The following is a 15,167-nucleotide window of genomic DNA, read 5'->3' as shown; positions in this document are numbered from 1 at the left end:
AAAACAAAACGTTTTGGGGTGAGCCATCCTTGTTCATTTAGGGGAACAAAAATAGAGGACAACCTATTCTAGGACCTATCGAGTATACATATAAAATTTCACAAGATTTTTTTATATTAGAAGTATTTCGTAAATTTTGTCGCCAGGCAGCTTTGTTTGTAGGTTGCATTTGAAGTTTGTCATACGTGAATAGAATTACAGAGTATAGAGACTGCACAAAAATATATTATAGATAATATAAATACTATTTGTGTGTAAGCAGTAGTGTTAATGTTATAGATCGACGAGCGGGTAGTGAAGCGGCTAAAGGCATCTGCTCTAACTTGTGCCGATCGCGATCCGCACAGTCACTGAAGTTGCTTGGTGATACTGCCTCACAGGTACCAATTACAATACAATATTAAAGATTATATTAAACTAAAAGAAAAGTCTTTTATTTTATTCATACCATATTTTAAAGTAAGTGTTGTATATATGCATGTGGATGGACTATGGTAAAGATGATACAGTAAGAAATTGAAGTAACGAGATGACAGCGAACAGGGATGAATGAAAAAGAAAACATTATGCTGATCCCGAATGAATGGGATAAAGAATAAGCAGATGATGACATAATTGAATTTAATTTGTCTACTTTTTCTCATCAATATAATGTTATGAAGATTATTATAATAAATCGCACCTACTAAACCGACACAATTTTTTTGTGACTCACTTGTTGTCGGCGTCTTGTACAAACATGCGATACGAACGTTTGCATTAAAATTCTTACCTTTAGGAAATGTTTACCTTTTTATAATTTTCTATTTTTTATTGTAATCTTTATTATAAATAATATGTAAGTATATTAAAAATATTCATATGTGTGCCAAAAAATTGTCCTGTTGATAAAAAAGGCTGCTGTGCTCACACTAGGTGTATATCGTCAGAACCTCAGTGTTATGGTGTAATCGGCAGGACGACAAGCTGACGATATTGGCGACGTTGTTCTGGGTGGGCGCGTCACTGCTGGAGTCGGACTACGAGCACGAGTTCCTGTTGGGGGTGCGTCTGCTGGCCCGGGTGGCGACCCGGTTGCCGCTCGACCGGCTCGACCGGGCGCAGGCGCACGCAGCGCACTCGCATCCGTCGCATGCGGCTCACAACACGCACACATCGCATGCATCGCTACACGCGCTGTTACTCAAGGTACGACACTTCGTGTAACCTCTCTGTAGCCTCTAACTATCTCATACTATATATTATGTCAGTCTCGGATAAAAATTACATCTATCAATATGTAATGTTATTTAACATAATAATCTGTACATAATTGGATCAGTTAAACATACATTTACATATTTTAATTACACATAAATTTACATATTTGATGATATAAACTAATAATTTAGATAATGCAAACTGTTATGAAATCCGATCGTCCCGCCTTCAATTCAAACAGGGGCCGAAATTACGACGGTCTGAGGTGAGCTTCGAACTCCTAGCGGTGCCCTCATATTAAAATTTATCAGTCATCATAGATCAGGTAGAAATTGGCCTTTAGCCGCTCATGAGTGGAGTGCATTTGCATTTACTCCCTATATTCTAAACACCAGCTGCAATCAACAGCATTTGAAATGCTCAAATGAAAATTAAAATATTTAAATAATACACAGGGTTGCACGCACCCAAACACGTACGAACCAGTGGTGGGCGTGCTGGCGGATATGATCCCACTGTTGGAATTGCCCGTCATCGACCCCACGCAGTCACTCGCCTTCCCCATGACCGTAGTGGCACTGTTGCCCTACATGCTGCTACACTACGAGGACGCAAATGAACTATGCGTACGTGCTGCATGCCACATCGCCCAGGTAACAAACTAAATAATTATTACAATTAAGGTTTATGTTGTTCTCTGACAAAAATCTTTATACTGAAGTTATGTATACAAAAAATATTATAAAATTCTTAATAATATAAAGACATTATCACATAACTATAAAAGAATGTGATTAGTACGTCGTAACGTAGTAACAGTTTTAATGTATGATTTATAAAACTTCGTAACTATGAGAATTAGGTAGGTTAGGAAAGTAAAGAAAGAAACTGACGTTAATAAGCGGCTAATTTGTCAAAAATACATAAATAAATGTTTTTTGATTTCTTGACGGTGACGCAATAATTATATTCTATGATGCTTTAAATTTCTCAATAAAAAAATCATCTAAATATAATATTAAAAATATGGTATTTTTTGTTTGAGTTATTATACTTAATAACAAGTGCTGATACGATTTTCACTCTAAAGACATAATAGATATCTGTAGTGTCCTATATGAATAGATATATTTCGATTAAAAATTTATGTATTACATTTTTTTTATTGATGTATTACATAAAATGAAGATTATATGAAAATATTAAGTATGTATAGACGTTAGGATCTTATTTATTTACGTACATTTATGCTAATGAATCCTGATATTATTGAATCCTGTTCTCGATGACAGTTCACCGCGGAGAAGAGCAAGAAGCTGGAGAACCTGGGCACGGTGATGACACTGTACTCGCGCCGCACGTTCAGCAAGGAAAGTTTCCAGTGGACCAAGTGCGTGGTCAAGTACCTGTGGGACACATACTCGCACCTTTCGCTACAGATGATCGCCTTCCTCGTCGAAGTGCTCGAGAAGGTAACTATGAACACGCTTTATTCTACACACCGACACACATATACATTGGTGAGCCTTCAGTGAATAATAATGGGCTGAGGATGAATAGTAATTTACTATTAACTTGCGGTTGCAGAGAGATCGAGGTGGACATGAGAAGAATATTCATTGCTTCCAATCGAGCAACTTTAGTTGTTACACTGTTTATTTTATTTTTTTAAGTATTTATTACGCAAAATGGCTTCTATTTGATACACCCTGATGTATAATCTCAAATGTTTTAAGAAAAGTGAGATAATAAATATATACATATATAATCGAAAATATCCCAGAGCAATCTTACAGAGCGACATTATCTCTTCACCACTGTAGCGTTATATATGATGTAAAGAGGTGTCACTACTTAGTAATGAGTGTACGTCTGTAATAATTGAACTAAATTAGTAAGTTTGATAGTAATTGACTACATAAGTCACGCGTAAACTCAACGTGAAGTCGTAACGGGAACTGACTTACACTAGAGTTAATGAATATATGGAGATCTAAACAAAATGAAAGGGTCCACAATCTTAACGCTGTCTTATATGTCCAGATCTGTATATGATCCATGTATTTGATTGTCCTGCAGGGATCTGTGAGCCTTCAGCTACCGGTGCTGTCGATCCTACACTGCATGCTGTACCACGTGGAGCTGAATGCGCCCGCTGCCCAGCCAGTCAACGCGGACCTACTGCGGGCCGTCGCCAAGTTCATAGACGTGAGTTTTTTTTATTAGGTCATTTAGCCCATCCTGTAAAATTCAAGAAGATATTGTCAGGATAGTTTCCGAGGCGACTTGCGAGAAAATCAACCAGACAGTTTGGAATATTTAAAAAATGGCCGCCTTTATAAAATCCATAACATTTTGTTCATTTCTAACTTCGCGTACTAATTTCACATTAATAAACAAAGGTATGGAGTTTTCGACCCTATTTTTTAATGATCTCTTAAATTCTAACAAAAGTTAAATTATTTTTATTCTGTGTGAATTGTCCTGGGTTATTATTATTATAGCTTTTTTTTTTCTTTTTGGCAGGATGGTAACAACTACAAGGAGGCGATGAAGATCCTGAAGCTGGTGGTGACGAGGTGTTCCACGCTGGTCGTGCCGCCGTATTGGGACTCGCATGCATCCTCCATACTAGACACGGAGCTACACGGCAAGAAGGTATGACAACATATGTTATTGTAGGTCATTAAGTCAAAAGAATAACGACCACACATTGCACTTGTCTCGCTAAAGGTTTACACAGACTTTTTCTTCTTTTTAAATTTACAAATATAAAACAACTGATTATTCATAAAATCCGGCACTAGACGAACGGGAATCCATAAAAGAATTACCAAATATTATTGACTAGCTGTGGCTGTGGTTTCACCTGCGTGAAATTTAAAGTCTGTTATTGTAAAGTATTATTAAAATTCATTCAGTAGTGAAAAGGAGTAACATACATCTATCCACCCACCCATACTCACAAAGTTACGCGAAAAAATATTAGTAATAGATCAGTGAGTAGAATAAATTTGTAAAAACATTGGAGTTTAATTCTATATTACATATGTATAAATAAAGCAAGACGTTTACGGTTCCTTTTTCATCATTTCAATTCATAAGTTTTGTAGGCGTTGTAGAATTTAAATATACAGACCATGACTAACGTGTCTTTACTAAACAGACTCACTATCATAATAATAATTATTATTGTATATATTTATTGCCCATAGAATACATTAATTAGGCATGATCATTAGAAATAAGATTAACAAAGGACGAATTATCTCGAAAATAGATCTCTTGCAGTCAACACAATACAACGTGGAATAGGAAGTGTTATGTGTGTGTCAAAATCTGCAAATCATTGGAGTTGCTAGAGTCCTGACGGTAAGTGGTAACCGCTTATCGCCTATAAACATAAACAGTTCTACATAGATCACGCTAACACGTAACTCCGTTCCATAGAATAAGATGTTATGCCTCTTATGCTGTTATTTCTCTTATTTCCTTTAATGCCTACAATCTAAATACAAAACTGTACCCATCCAGACGTTTTTACAAACTCTACCTCGAATATATTTAATATACACTGTAACATTGAATGTTACTCTCGTTAACCAAAAATACAAACGAGTTTTTTTGATGAGCTTGTTTATACAAACTCATCATTTAATTTAATTTTATTTATTTATTATTTTCATTATATATATGTATCCTGCAAAACGTTGTTTTGTTTATTTATTATTAAAACATAGAATCTCTATGTTTTAATAGTAGAAGGCTAAAAATTTACTTTAGGGTACTTATAGGAAACCGGTTAAGCCAGTAATAATACCGCTATACAAATCAATACATTAGTAATGAAAGTTTTTTATATGAATGTAGATAGATGGTTATAAGAAAATAGGAAAGCCAAAAAAAGATAGATAGACTATGTGAAAGATAATATGCCAGAAAAGGGACTAAGTAACAAGATAACTGCGATCGTGAATAAATGGAAGTGAAATACATGTTACGCCGATCCCAAATTAATGGGATAAGAAAGAAACAAATAACGATGATAATAATATTCTAAGTATGATTATATATTTGTTTGTGTTCATATTTGCAGGAGCTCCCGGGTCGTACGATGGACTTCACGTTCGATCTATCGCAAACGCCAGTAATAGGCCGCAAGTATCTGCCAAAGGCGAACAGTCAGCCAGCCACTGGACCTAGCTCGCTGTCGAATGCATCCACAGTTACACCAGACAAAGGTAAACTTAACATATCTATTTTATTTTAATATCCCTGAATAATTTAAAAGGAGTCTCTAACCTCAAGCATTCCCACATTCTTCAATCGTGAGGGCTTTAGCGCCTTTTTATAATAATAACTAACTATAGAGCAAAGAAGCAGTTGTAAAGTTATTGAAAGTTTATAAATTTTAAACAAGTCTTTGTAAAAAAAAATCTGTGTAAACAAAATCGATTTAAAATGATATTACATTCTTTTAAAATTTCAAACATTCACGAAAGAGTGATTACATATAATAATAAAATGGATATAATCGCGGGCGAAAGAATGTGTCGAGTAAAGGCACCAATTGTAAAAATTTTGAAATTGCAGTATTTATTGTAGAAGTTACATTACATAGATGAGAAGATCTAATAAAAAAGGATATTTCAAAAATTTATAATACAGTTTTAGAAAAGAAATAAATTCATATTCCTTTAGTTTATTGTTTTCTCATTTCGTCTTAATTGCTGAACTGAATGGTAGCAATAGTGATAAAATATTTTGTCCAGTGGATCGGTTAAGTACAAAAATTAGCAATGTACTAAGTCAACTTGACCTCCACGCGTTTCCTCCTAAAAACCATCGCGATAATTTTGTACCTGACACCATTCTATAATCACTGATGCACAATTCCATATTCATTAATTAAAAAGAACTACAAAAAGAGGGACTACAAACTGCAGGGATAAATGATTTTAACTTTTTCTATATTTATTTGTTTATTCTATTAACACAATATAAACTTACAGCTAATTGCCAACGCGTTTATATTTTAAAACTATTATACTTAACTATATAATGACAAAAACATTCTTATATTATTTATTACTAGCTGTTCCCGCGACTTCGTCCGCGTGGAATTTAACTTTACTTTTCTAAAATAAAAGTAGTTTATGTTACTCCTTATTACATCAGCTACCTGCCAAAAAATGTTTCCGTACCGTTACATTCATATGCACGTAGTAAAATACGGTTATTTTAATATTACAAACAGACATTCCAATTTTATTTATGTGTATAGATGGAAGTCAAAGCTTCTGTATATACGTCAGCATCTTAGACCTTACCTAAAAATAAATTTAATAGATGGGATAGCTCGCATAGTGGGATAATTATTAGCGTAGCTTATGCGTACCATCTGACTTTGCCTATGATATGTATATTGTTATGTATATTTATTTATATGGCGTCTTAAAATAATAATATTTACGTACCGTAAAATTAAGTAAAATCACAGCATCTTACTACGTTTCATTTATGGGTATTAATTTTCGTATTTATAACGTTACGTAGTGATGCTCACGTGTTGGTGTGTGTTGTAGGAGCTGCGGCTGGTGCTCCAGCAACATCGGGTGGGGCCGCTGGTGCTGGTGCGTCTCCGCGACGTTCGCTGTCCCTGTCGCCAGTGGACGCGCTCGCTTCGGGCTGGAGACGACCCTGGATGTCACAGGTGATATACACGACTGTTTACCATCATCTGTCCTACTCTTTTACTATCGTTAACACATAAAGTAATGTACATGATGAACTAAATGACCCGTGAACTTTCTATCACCTACAATTATATATTTATATACATTGACTGACCTAGCAAATGATTTTCGATATTTTTAATGTTTTGATAGTGTTATTTTTTTTAAATTTAGTTTATAAATAATAATATAAAAAATGTTCTAGTTGAGGTTCTTGTCAGTTATTCTCAATTGAAGTAAATGGGCGAATTGTACTATAGCGATAATGATATTATGTATACTTACACTAACTGGCCCGGCAAACATTGTTATGCCATATAAATAAATTTATCGACTACCGAAAGTAAAAAGTTATTAAAGTAATAATATCGCTATTTTAAAATATGGGTTGATGGCAAAGGAGTGAAAATTTACGGTTGTTGTATTTTTAATGCTAAATTAAAGAAATTTATTAAAAAATTTATTACACACCACTCAGTGTCATAACAATAGTGTATTCTCAGACCTACAAAATATACACACAAAATTACATAAGAATCGGTCAAGCCGTTTTGGGGGAGTTTTGTTACGAACACTGTGATACGTGAATTTTATATATCTTTACATAGTACAAAGGCGCCGCCGCTGTATGTTCACTTATAAATTTTAAATTACTCAATGGATTCTATTATAGATTTCAGCAATAGACAGAGTAATTCATGAGGAAGGGTTATATGTATAATATGTCTGTTTATTAGTATATAACAAGCAGATAAATTAAAGGATTTGGAATGCATCTGTACGAAGCCAGATCGCTGGTTAGAGATAAAACAATAAATATGAAAACTGTCTGATTGTGTAGATAAATGATTATATATTAAGGTGCATGAAATTTTATAAAATGTATATATCAACTTTTTATAAATATGGATCAACATATAGGGAAAAGGATTTTTATCGAATTTTTAATACACAATGTTCCATTTTACTAAAGAAGTTATAAAAAAAATAGATGATATCTATATTATTTCACACGCACGAAATCGCGATCACGAATAGTGTTTTGCCCCATTCCATTTATATTATAAGAACACATTGTATGAAATGATAAAATTGTTAGCTAAGAACAGTTTGTATACGGTACTGTAAATAAACGTGAGAGTCTTAAGTTACTGACCATATCTCACCAGTTTTCTCCTGTCGTTTGATTTATTTCTGGTACGTGTTTGAGACATTTGGAATTGTGGAAAAGCGCGTTACGTTTGTTATTAAATATGCGTATAGAAATAAACGCTGACAATTTTTGTAGGATACTTATTAACTCATGACGTTTTAATCCTTTGGAATGATAATATATGAGTGGTTAAAGCCGGTATATAATGAAGTGATGTCCGTGGCATGCTGTCCAGTATTATTACTCCTTACATTATTTCATTTGAAATGTATGAAAACATCCTATGGAAAAAAATTAAAAATGTGGAATGTTTAAAAAATTTATATTGAAAAAGAATTATTTACTCAAAAATAACTTTTTTTCTCAAAAGTCGCCATCGTACCTCAAACTTCCAGCTTGCAAGAATGCTAAGTAACCTTCAACACAAGTTCTTATGTTTTATATTTCTGATTCATATTTTCTTGTGTGAAATATATAATATACACAATAATCATACTTACATAGTATATATCGTTTAGGCAATGTGTGCAATAGGTAAAATCATAAATTGATCTAGAACACTACGAAAGTGTGCTATACGTGGACATGTTCGAACATGTTTCAGAGTCGCGTCCGGGAGTGCCTGGTGAACCTGCTGACCACGTGCGGCCAGAGAGTGGGGCTGCCCAAGAGTCCATCTGTAAGTAGCGACGGCCACGTCCACGTGTACGCTGTGCCAACCGTGCCATACAGTGATCAGACAGTAATAACGATAATTTCTATCCATCGCTGCGTATAGGACGATTTAATAACCACTTTATGTTCTAAGGTAACTCGCATACATAATGTATTGTGTCGCATAAGCTTTCATGCACACCCACACACGCTACGTGCTGAGCTCGCCGCGTCGCCGTGTATGACGCGAACTTTCAAACACGACACCCGGTCGCATCGCCACAATCATTCGACATTAATTTCGCAAATGCTTCTCATTGTTTATTTTTAAAGCATAAACGAATCATTAGCTGCCTTTACACGTACGCTCTTTCATCGGTTAGGAATCTGTTTTCACGCAGAAAATAATGTATATATAGACAAAGAGAACGAATAATACCGAGCTCCGCTAACTGACGAAATTTCGTTCTTCATTCATGAGTAGTTTAGCGCCTTTTTATAATAATTAATTAATATGCATCTGACTATAGAACATAGTCATAATTATAGAGTTATTTATAAATTATAAATCCTAAATATCTTAAGAAAATAAAATCTTCAGAATAAAAATAAAAGAGTGATCACAAAAAATAGTATAATGCAATCACACACTTTCCCGCGCTATATCTCGGTTGCTCATGATCACGCGTATCGATATAAAGAATGTATCGAGTAAAGGCAGCAATTGTTTTGCTAACACCGCCTCATTTACGCTTGTTATAAATTATTTCGTCATTTATAATTATACATCACAAAAAATATTTGTCCAGACACACGCAAAATATAACTATTGACTTGTATGACACATATGCAAATATTTATATTGAATATTATGCATGCACCACGTAGCACTTGTGGTTATAAATTACAATTGAATGCATATAATCCCGTTATTACGTAATATAATTTTTGTTAGTATTTATTTCAAATTTATACAAATAATATGTTTCTATATAACGTTTTAATAGAACTTACGTATTAGTTATACAAATGGGTCTAGTGATGCCCAAAATCAGAATAAAAAAAAATGAAATGTACTTAATATTTCGATTAATGTATGTTTTAAAAATACTCATATATCATTATCAAAGTTTGATTGAAGTATTATTGAAGGAATACTATTTTAATTTATTTATTAATAATTACGGTATTTTTCGAAGCGTAATTAATTTATTATTTATTAGTTGAAAAATATCTGCAGTATTTTTAATTTTGTTACTTATAATGTATACTGAATACAGTGCGGTTCTATATATTCGATTCTTATATTATTTTAATATGTAATTTAAATTAAATTAAATGCTTTTATCGTACGTCCCTACGTAACCATAGATAAATGTAGTTTTAGAAAAATGTACTCATTTTTTTCTCCCAATTTATGAAGGAATTATTTTGAAATAGAATTTAAGTATTTAAAACAATTAAACACTTACTAAAAGAGGTATTGTTAAAACCGTCAAAAGTCTGAAAAATGTTACTATTTTCATTTAGTAAGTGCTTGCATTTTAGACAATGAAATATTTGTTTACCTTTTCTGTAAGTACTATTAGAACGGAGTATAGTCTAGCGCGTCTAATTTACGACCGTCTGACTTTCTGTAGTCTACTACTAATACCATTCGTAATGGTAAAACTAATGGACCCAAAGGTAAACACATGTACATTGATTAATATCTGTCGAGCCGCACTGGAAAACAATTTACCACCGACACTGGAATGCGATTGTCTCGCGTTTTCGTACTCGAATTGTATACTAGCAAAGTAATTGTATCAAATGTTGTATCAAATGCCGTGTTCATTGTATGTCCTATTTTTCTAATTATTTTTTAATATGGTTTATTTAATTATAATAAAATCAATGCAAATAGAATAAATCTAAAAGTGTACCAACATAATATTACTTGCAATAAATGGGAAAATCTATAATTAACTCTTAAAAAGTAGATGTCGGTTTAATAAATATACCTACGAAATAACAATTCATATGAATTACCCTTAAATTGCATGATAATATAATACGATACGCTAATATTTGAGGAATTCCATTATTATATCATTATCATTTCACGATTGAAATCGTGATTAACTTACGCGTGCTTACTGAAAATTTTATTCTTGGACTTTTATTCTTTTCTGTTTAAATTTAGTGTCACTGAGAAAATGTTATCAATAATATACTGATTGTATTCTTAAACTTTCGATCACTAACTATTGACACGGTGTTGATATAATTACAATTAGTTTTTACAGTGTCATATCCACAGTTACACACATATTTTCTCACATTCATAATTCATTGTGCTCATTTTTCATTTCCATTGTTTTTTATATTATATCTAATAATAATAATACACGATAGTATATGTTGTGTACGATGTATATGATCGTATATTCTACGGGGATGTAGGAATAAATAACTCAATGTTTGTAGTTTCTGAATATTCTCTAAACTTTTTCTTTCTTCTTACCGCATATAATTTATTAATAATGAATTGCTATAAAAAATTATGCAATAAAAAACTATTTTATGTGTCAATTCAATATTTCTGGCTAACTTTCCGGTGATATAAACACCGTTAACAAGCCAAATTAATCCTAGAGACGGACGTGAGCTTGCCCGATGCTGTGCTAAATTCAAATAGACTACCGACATTCTGAAATGCCTCTGATTACCCCCTCTAAGATAACAGTCGTGAAGGTAGTATTGATTATTATTTATTTCCAATCAAATTAAAATAAGTATACGGTATAAATTGATGATTTAAACTAACTTTCAACTAAACGTCTAATAAACTATAAACCGCGTTATTCTCACTACCAAAAGCTTTCAGTTATTTACATGCTATGTGCATGTAAATAACTCAAAGCTAGAGGCACTATATCGGGCATATAACATAATTTATTAACGCCCCTAACACTACTCAATACGTGACTTTAATCCATCTGACATGAGTACGTAAAAGCAAGGTCAATTTAAAGCCTTTACAAAATAATGGCAAATAAATAAATGAATGGATACTAATTAGATGAAAAATTATAAGGGTATTTATTCAGTAATCAGAAATTCATTCTAAGAAAATTGTGTGGCAAATTAATTATGAGTTTGTGAAAAAATTGTGAGGGTATTTAGTAATGATTTTATGACAAAAATATAAGTGTATTTAATAATGATTTTGTGTGTGTGTCTGTGTGGTGTGGTTTACAGGTGATATTCAGTCAGAGCTCGGAGCTGCTGGAGCGCGAGTCCTCGATGGCGTCCTCGTTGGAGGAGGTGTCAGGTACACCTGGTAACGAACCGTCTGCTGCCGCGCCCCCTACTGACCACTTCGGAGTCTTCAAGGACTTCGACTTTCTGGAATACGAGAGCGAGAGTATCGAGGTACATACCATTTTTATATACGTCAAAATATGTTTATTCATATAGGTCTATTACAAATGTTCGTAAATTAATTGAAATATGAGAAATTATGAAGTATATAAATTTTATTATGATTTGTGTAAATGTATTATTAAAGTTTCAAATCATTTAAATTTGTTAAATAAATTGAGTTACAACTGTGATGGTTGGTTTGTAGGGCGAAAGCTCGGACAACTTCAACTGGGGCGTCCGGCGGCGTCCGCTCAGCGAGGAACAGGACGAAGGCGGGTGTCCCGAGCGAAGTCCGCCGCCCATGTCGGCACGCGCTCCCCCGGACACGCCGCATGCCAAGCCGGTAATCGAACCTCTATACTATGTACACATACGTACACACACACACACATCAAACACGTCACGGCAGGGGATGGGGAGGGGAGAGATGACCAGTTCATCTCACTTGAAGTAAACTGGAACACCTAACCAAACTGGATGGTAACGATAGTGATAAAATATTTTGAAACATACGGCCCTTCTGATGGTAAACGGTTACAGTAGTCAATGGTTTCCTGAAACACCAAGAGTGTTGTGCGTTGCCGACCATTAAGAAACCTTAATATACCTTCTTAAATTAACCCCATGTCTCTCAAGAAAAAATCGTGCTAAATTTATGGTGAAGTTACCACAATGGGCCAACTGACCTAACATTATGCTCATATATCCTTACCTATCATCCACTCATATCTTACTAGCGTAAACTCCAGGCGGATGAACCATTCGGTATTCATCCATTAAAAAAAACACATATGTCACTTAGTTACAACATTGTCTCCTAAACTACAATCATATTATATTGAACAAGTATTTGATTGGAATGGAAATATTCAAATTGAATTGACGATTTTTAAATTTTCGACTTTTTTAAAGTGATACAAGCTACGAGTGTATAACTTATTAATACACAAAACACATAAATAATGGGGCCGGCTCTGTGTTGATGACAGGGCCGGGCAGGCCACTACTATCATTTAATTGAGTTGCCGTGTTTTAGCTGGTTATTTTTAAACTTTCGCGTTTAATACGGTTTATTGATAACGTTATCAAATAATATCGTTATGTCAACAATATGTCAATAAAGCATGTGTGAATGTATATAAATTAAATACAAAATATATAAATACAATTAAATAACCTAACACGATTTCATTTTAATTGTAGGACCGTTTACAACTTGAGACTTGAACACATGAAACTTGATATATATTCTTTTTTATTTATTTACTTACATATTTTTACTAAAAAACAAAAACAAAATATAATCATCAAGGCGCATATTACTACATAACGACGTATGTAGTAATAGAATGGTGAAAACCAGGCAATAACAGCAGTATCTATACTTACATAAACAAAGAGAATGTAACTGTTACGACTCTAGGTAATGTCGTTTTATTTTAACATATGGTCATATTGCACTAATTTAGTTGGACGAATTTGTTCGATTATCTATACAAATAATCAAATTTGTGTCTGTTTGCAATTTTAAATTAACAGCTTTTCACTAAATGCATATGAAATTGTATACTGTTCTCTGTTCTAAAAAGTTATTACACGTGGATGAAGTTTCGGGGAACAGCTAGTTTTGATATATATATATATATATATAATTGTAACCGATATGTTTTAAGGCGAACTCATTTTGCATGCACAAAGCGGTGATGCAGATGCGCTGTGTATAATGCAGATGCGCAGTAAATGCGGATCCTTACGTAACATAATCAATATCCAGGACACGCACACACATGAAGACTCGTCCGATGAAGAGGGTGGTTGGGATGAAAATGTGGCAGGTGGGAGTTCAGGAGGCGCGGGTGCCAACCCAGGCCCCCTACGGGGCGGCGAGGGGGATGCACCCCCCGCGCCCGATCCAGCCCACCGACCCAGGACCCACTCCTACTCCAGCGCCTCCAGTGGGGAGCCTGATGGTTTGTCCTAGTTCTATTTATATTTCTAGCCCCGTTATGCATTATGCAGAATCCACGTTTAATAAATAAAATCATTACATAACTATTTCCTAAATTTCGTACTCGATCAAATGATTAATGTATGGAAATTTGCTGTAACGCTATTTTAATAGTATTTTTCATTCGACCCTGTCGATGCGCAAAATTTCGTAATAAAAAAATGTTTATAAACGACTGTTACCATAGCTTGAATACCTATCGGGAAATAAATATTTGAATGTCGACTAACTGCATTTAGTCATATATAAATATAGTAAATATACAAATACATTGGTCAGTTAACAATATATACGTACAAAAATCGTATGAATGACGTAGTGTTGTGTGGATAATAATAATAATAATCTCAGAACAATTCACACAGGGCAATCTACCAGGGCCATCTACCACCCAAGTTAAGCTAGCTACAGCTTGTGTTGTGGTTACTAGATAAATGATACAAATACATAGATATATATTTTTCACAAATACATAGAAAACATCCAGACCGATATAAACAATCATACTAATGAATAAGGTAGGTACAAATGTTTGTGCCGTGCGAGGAATCGAACCCACGACCATCGGAAGTAAGGCGGCGTGCTAAACCGTGTCAAAATGCAGCACCTCTGCTAGAGTGCTGCACCTTCATAGAGTTTCATATTTTTCTCAGGAACAAATAGATATATATAACTGTACTGGCGAGCAATCCCACAAGCTCACCTATTTGTAAGTTACAACAGTTGCCTATAAACATGAACAGCATAACGCACATCACGTTATTATATGAAGGATGTGGTCATTGGCGTTGCCATACCTCACAGTACATACCAATACACAGTTTACAAAGCAAGCTGAATCATGGCTGAAATAAATAAAACAGAGTTACCCACGCAGTTAACTTTGTACAAAGATTTATAAATGTCGTGCCGGACGACCCGCTAAATAAAGTGGCGTTATGTAGATACGTAAAGTAGGAAAATGTTCGTAATATAATTCGCAACATCTTATTAATATTATAAACGCGAA

At 34.0% G+C, this 15,167-nt stretch overlaps 1 protein-coding gene across 1 annotated transcript in view; it reads left to right on the top strand.

Annotated features, from left to right (window-relative positions):
• The window catches only part of LOC131853039 (protein furry), a 161,028-nt gene that overhangs the window by 132,773 nt on the left and 13,088 nt on the right, over positions 1 to 15,167 (top strand). The window contains exons 43-54 of the mRNA XM_059203831.1: positions 280 to 380; positions 958 to 1,188; positions 1,656 to 1,853; positions 2,493 to 2,672; positions 3,280 to 3,408; positions 3,727 to 3,858; positions 5,297 to 5,441; positions 6,786 to 6,913; positions 8,693 to 8,767; positions 11,986 to 12,159; positions 12,356 to 12,493; positions 13,925 to 14,120. Of these exons, the coding sequence (XP_059059814.1) occupies positions 280 to 380; positions 958 to 1,188; positions 1,656 to 1,853; positions 2,493 to 2,672; positions 3,280 to 3,408; positions 3,727 to 3,858; positions 5,297 to 5,441; positions 6,786 to 6,913; positions 8,693 to 8,767; positions 11,986 to 12,159; positions 12,356 to 12,493; positions 13,925 to 14,120 (1,827 nt within the window). The remainder of the gene's footprint in view (positions 1 to 279; positions 381 to 957; positions 1,189 to 1,655; positions 1,854 to 2,492; positions 2,673 to 3,279; positions 3,409 to 3,726; positions 3,859 to 5,296; positions 5,442 to 6,785; positions 6,914 to 8,692; positions 8,768 to 11,985; positions 12,160 to 12,355; positions 12,494 to 13,924; positions 14,121 to 15,167) is intronic.

Source organism: Achroia grisella, unplaced genomic scaffold, assembly GCF_030625045.1.
Source record: "Achroia grisella isolate CSIRO2021 unplaced genomic scaffold, CSIRO_AGI_Agris_v1 utg874, whole genome shotgun sequence".
Lineage (NCBI taxonomy): Eukaryota > Metazoa > Arthropoda > Insecta > Lepidoptera > Pyralidae > Achroia > Achroia grisella.
The sequence above is the reverse complement of the archived record's forward strand: the minus strand, read 5'-3'. Positions and strand labels throughout refer to the sequence as shown.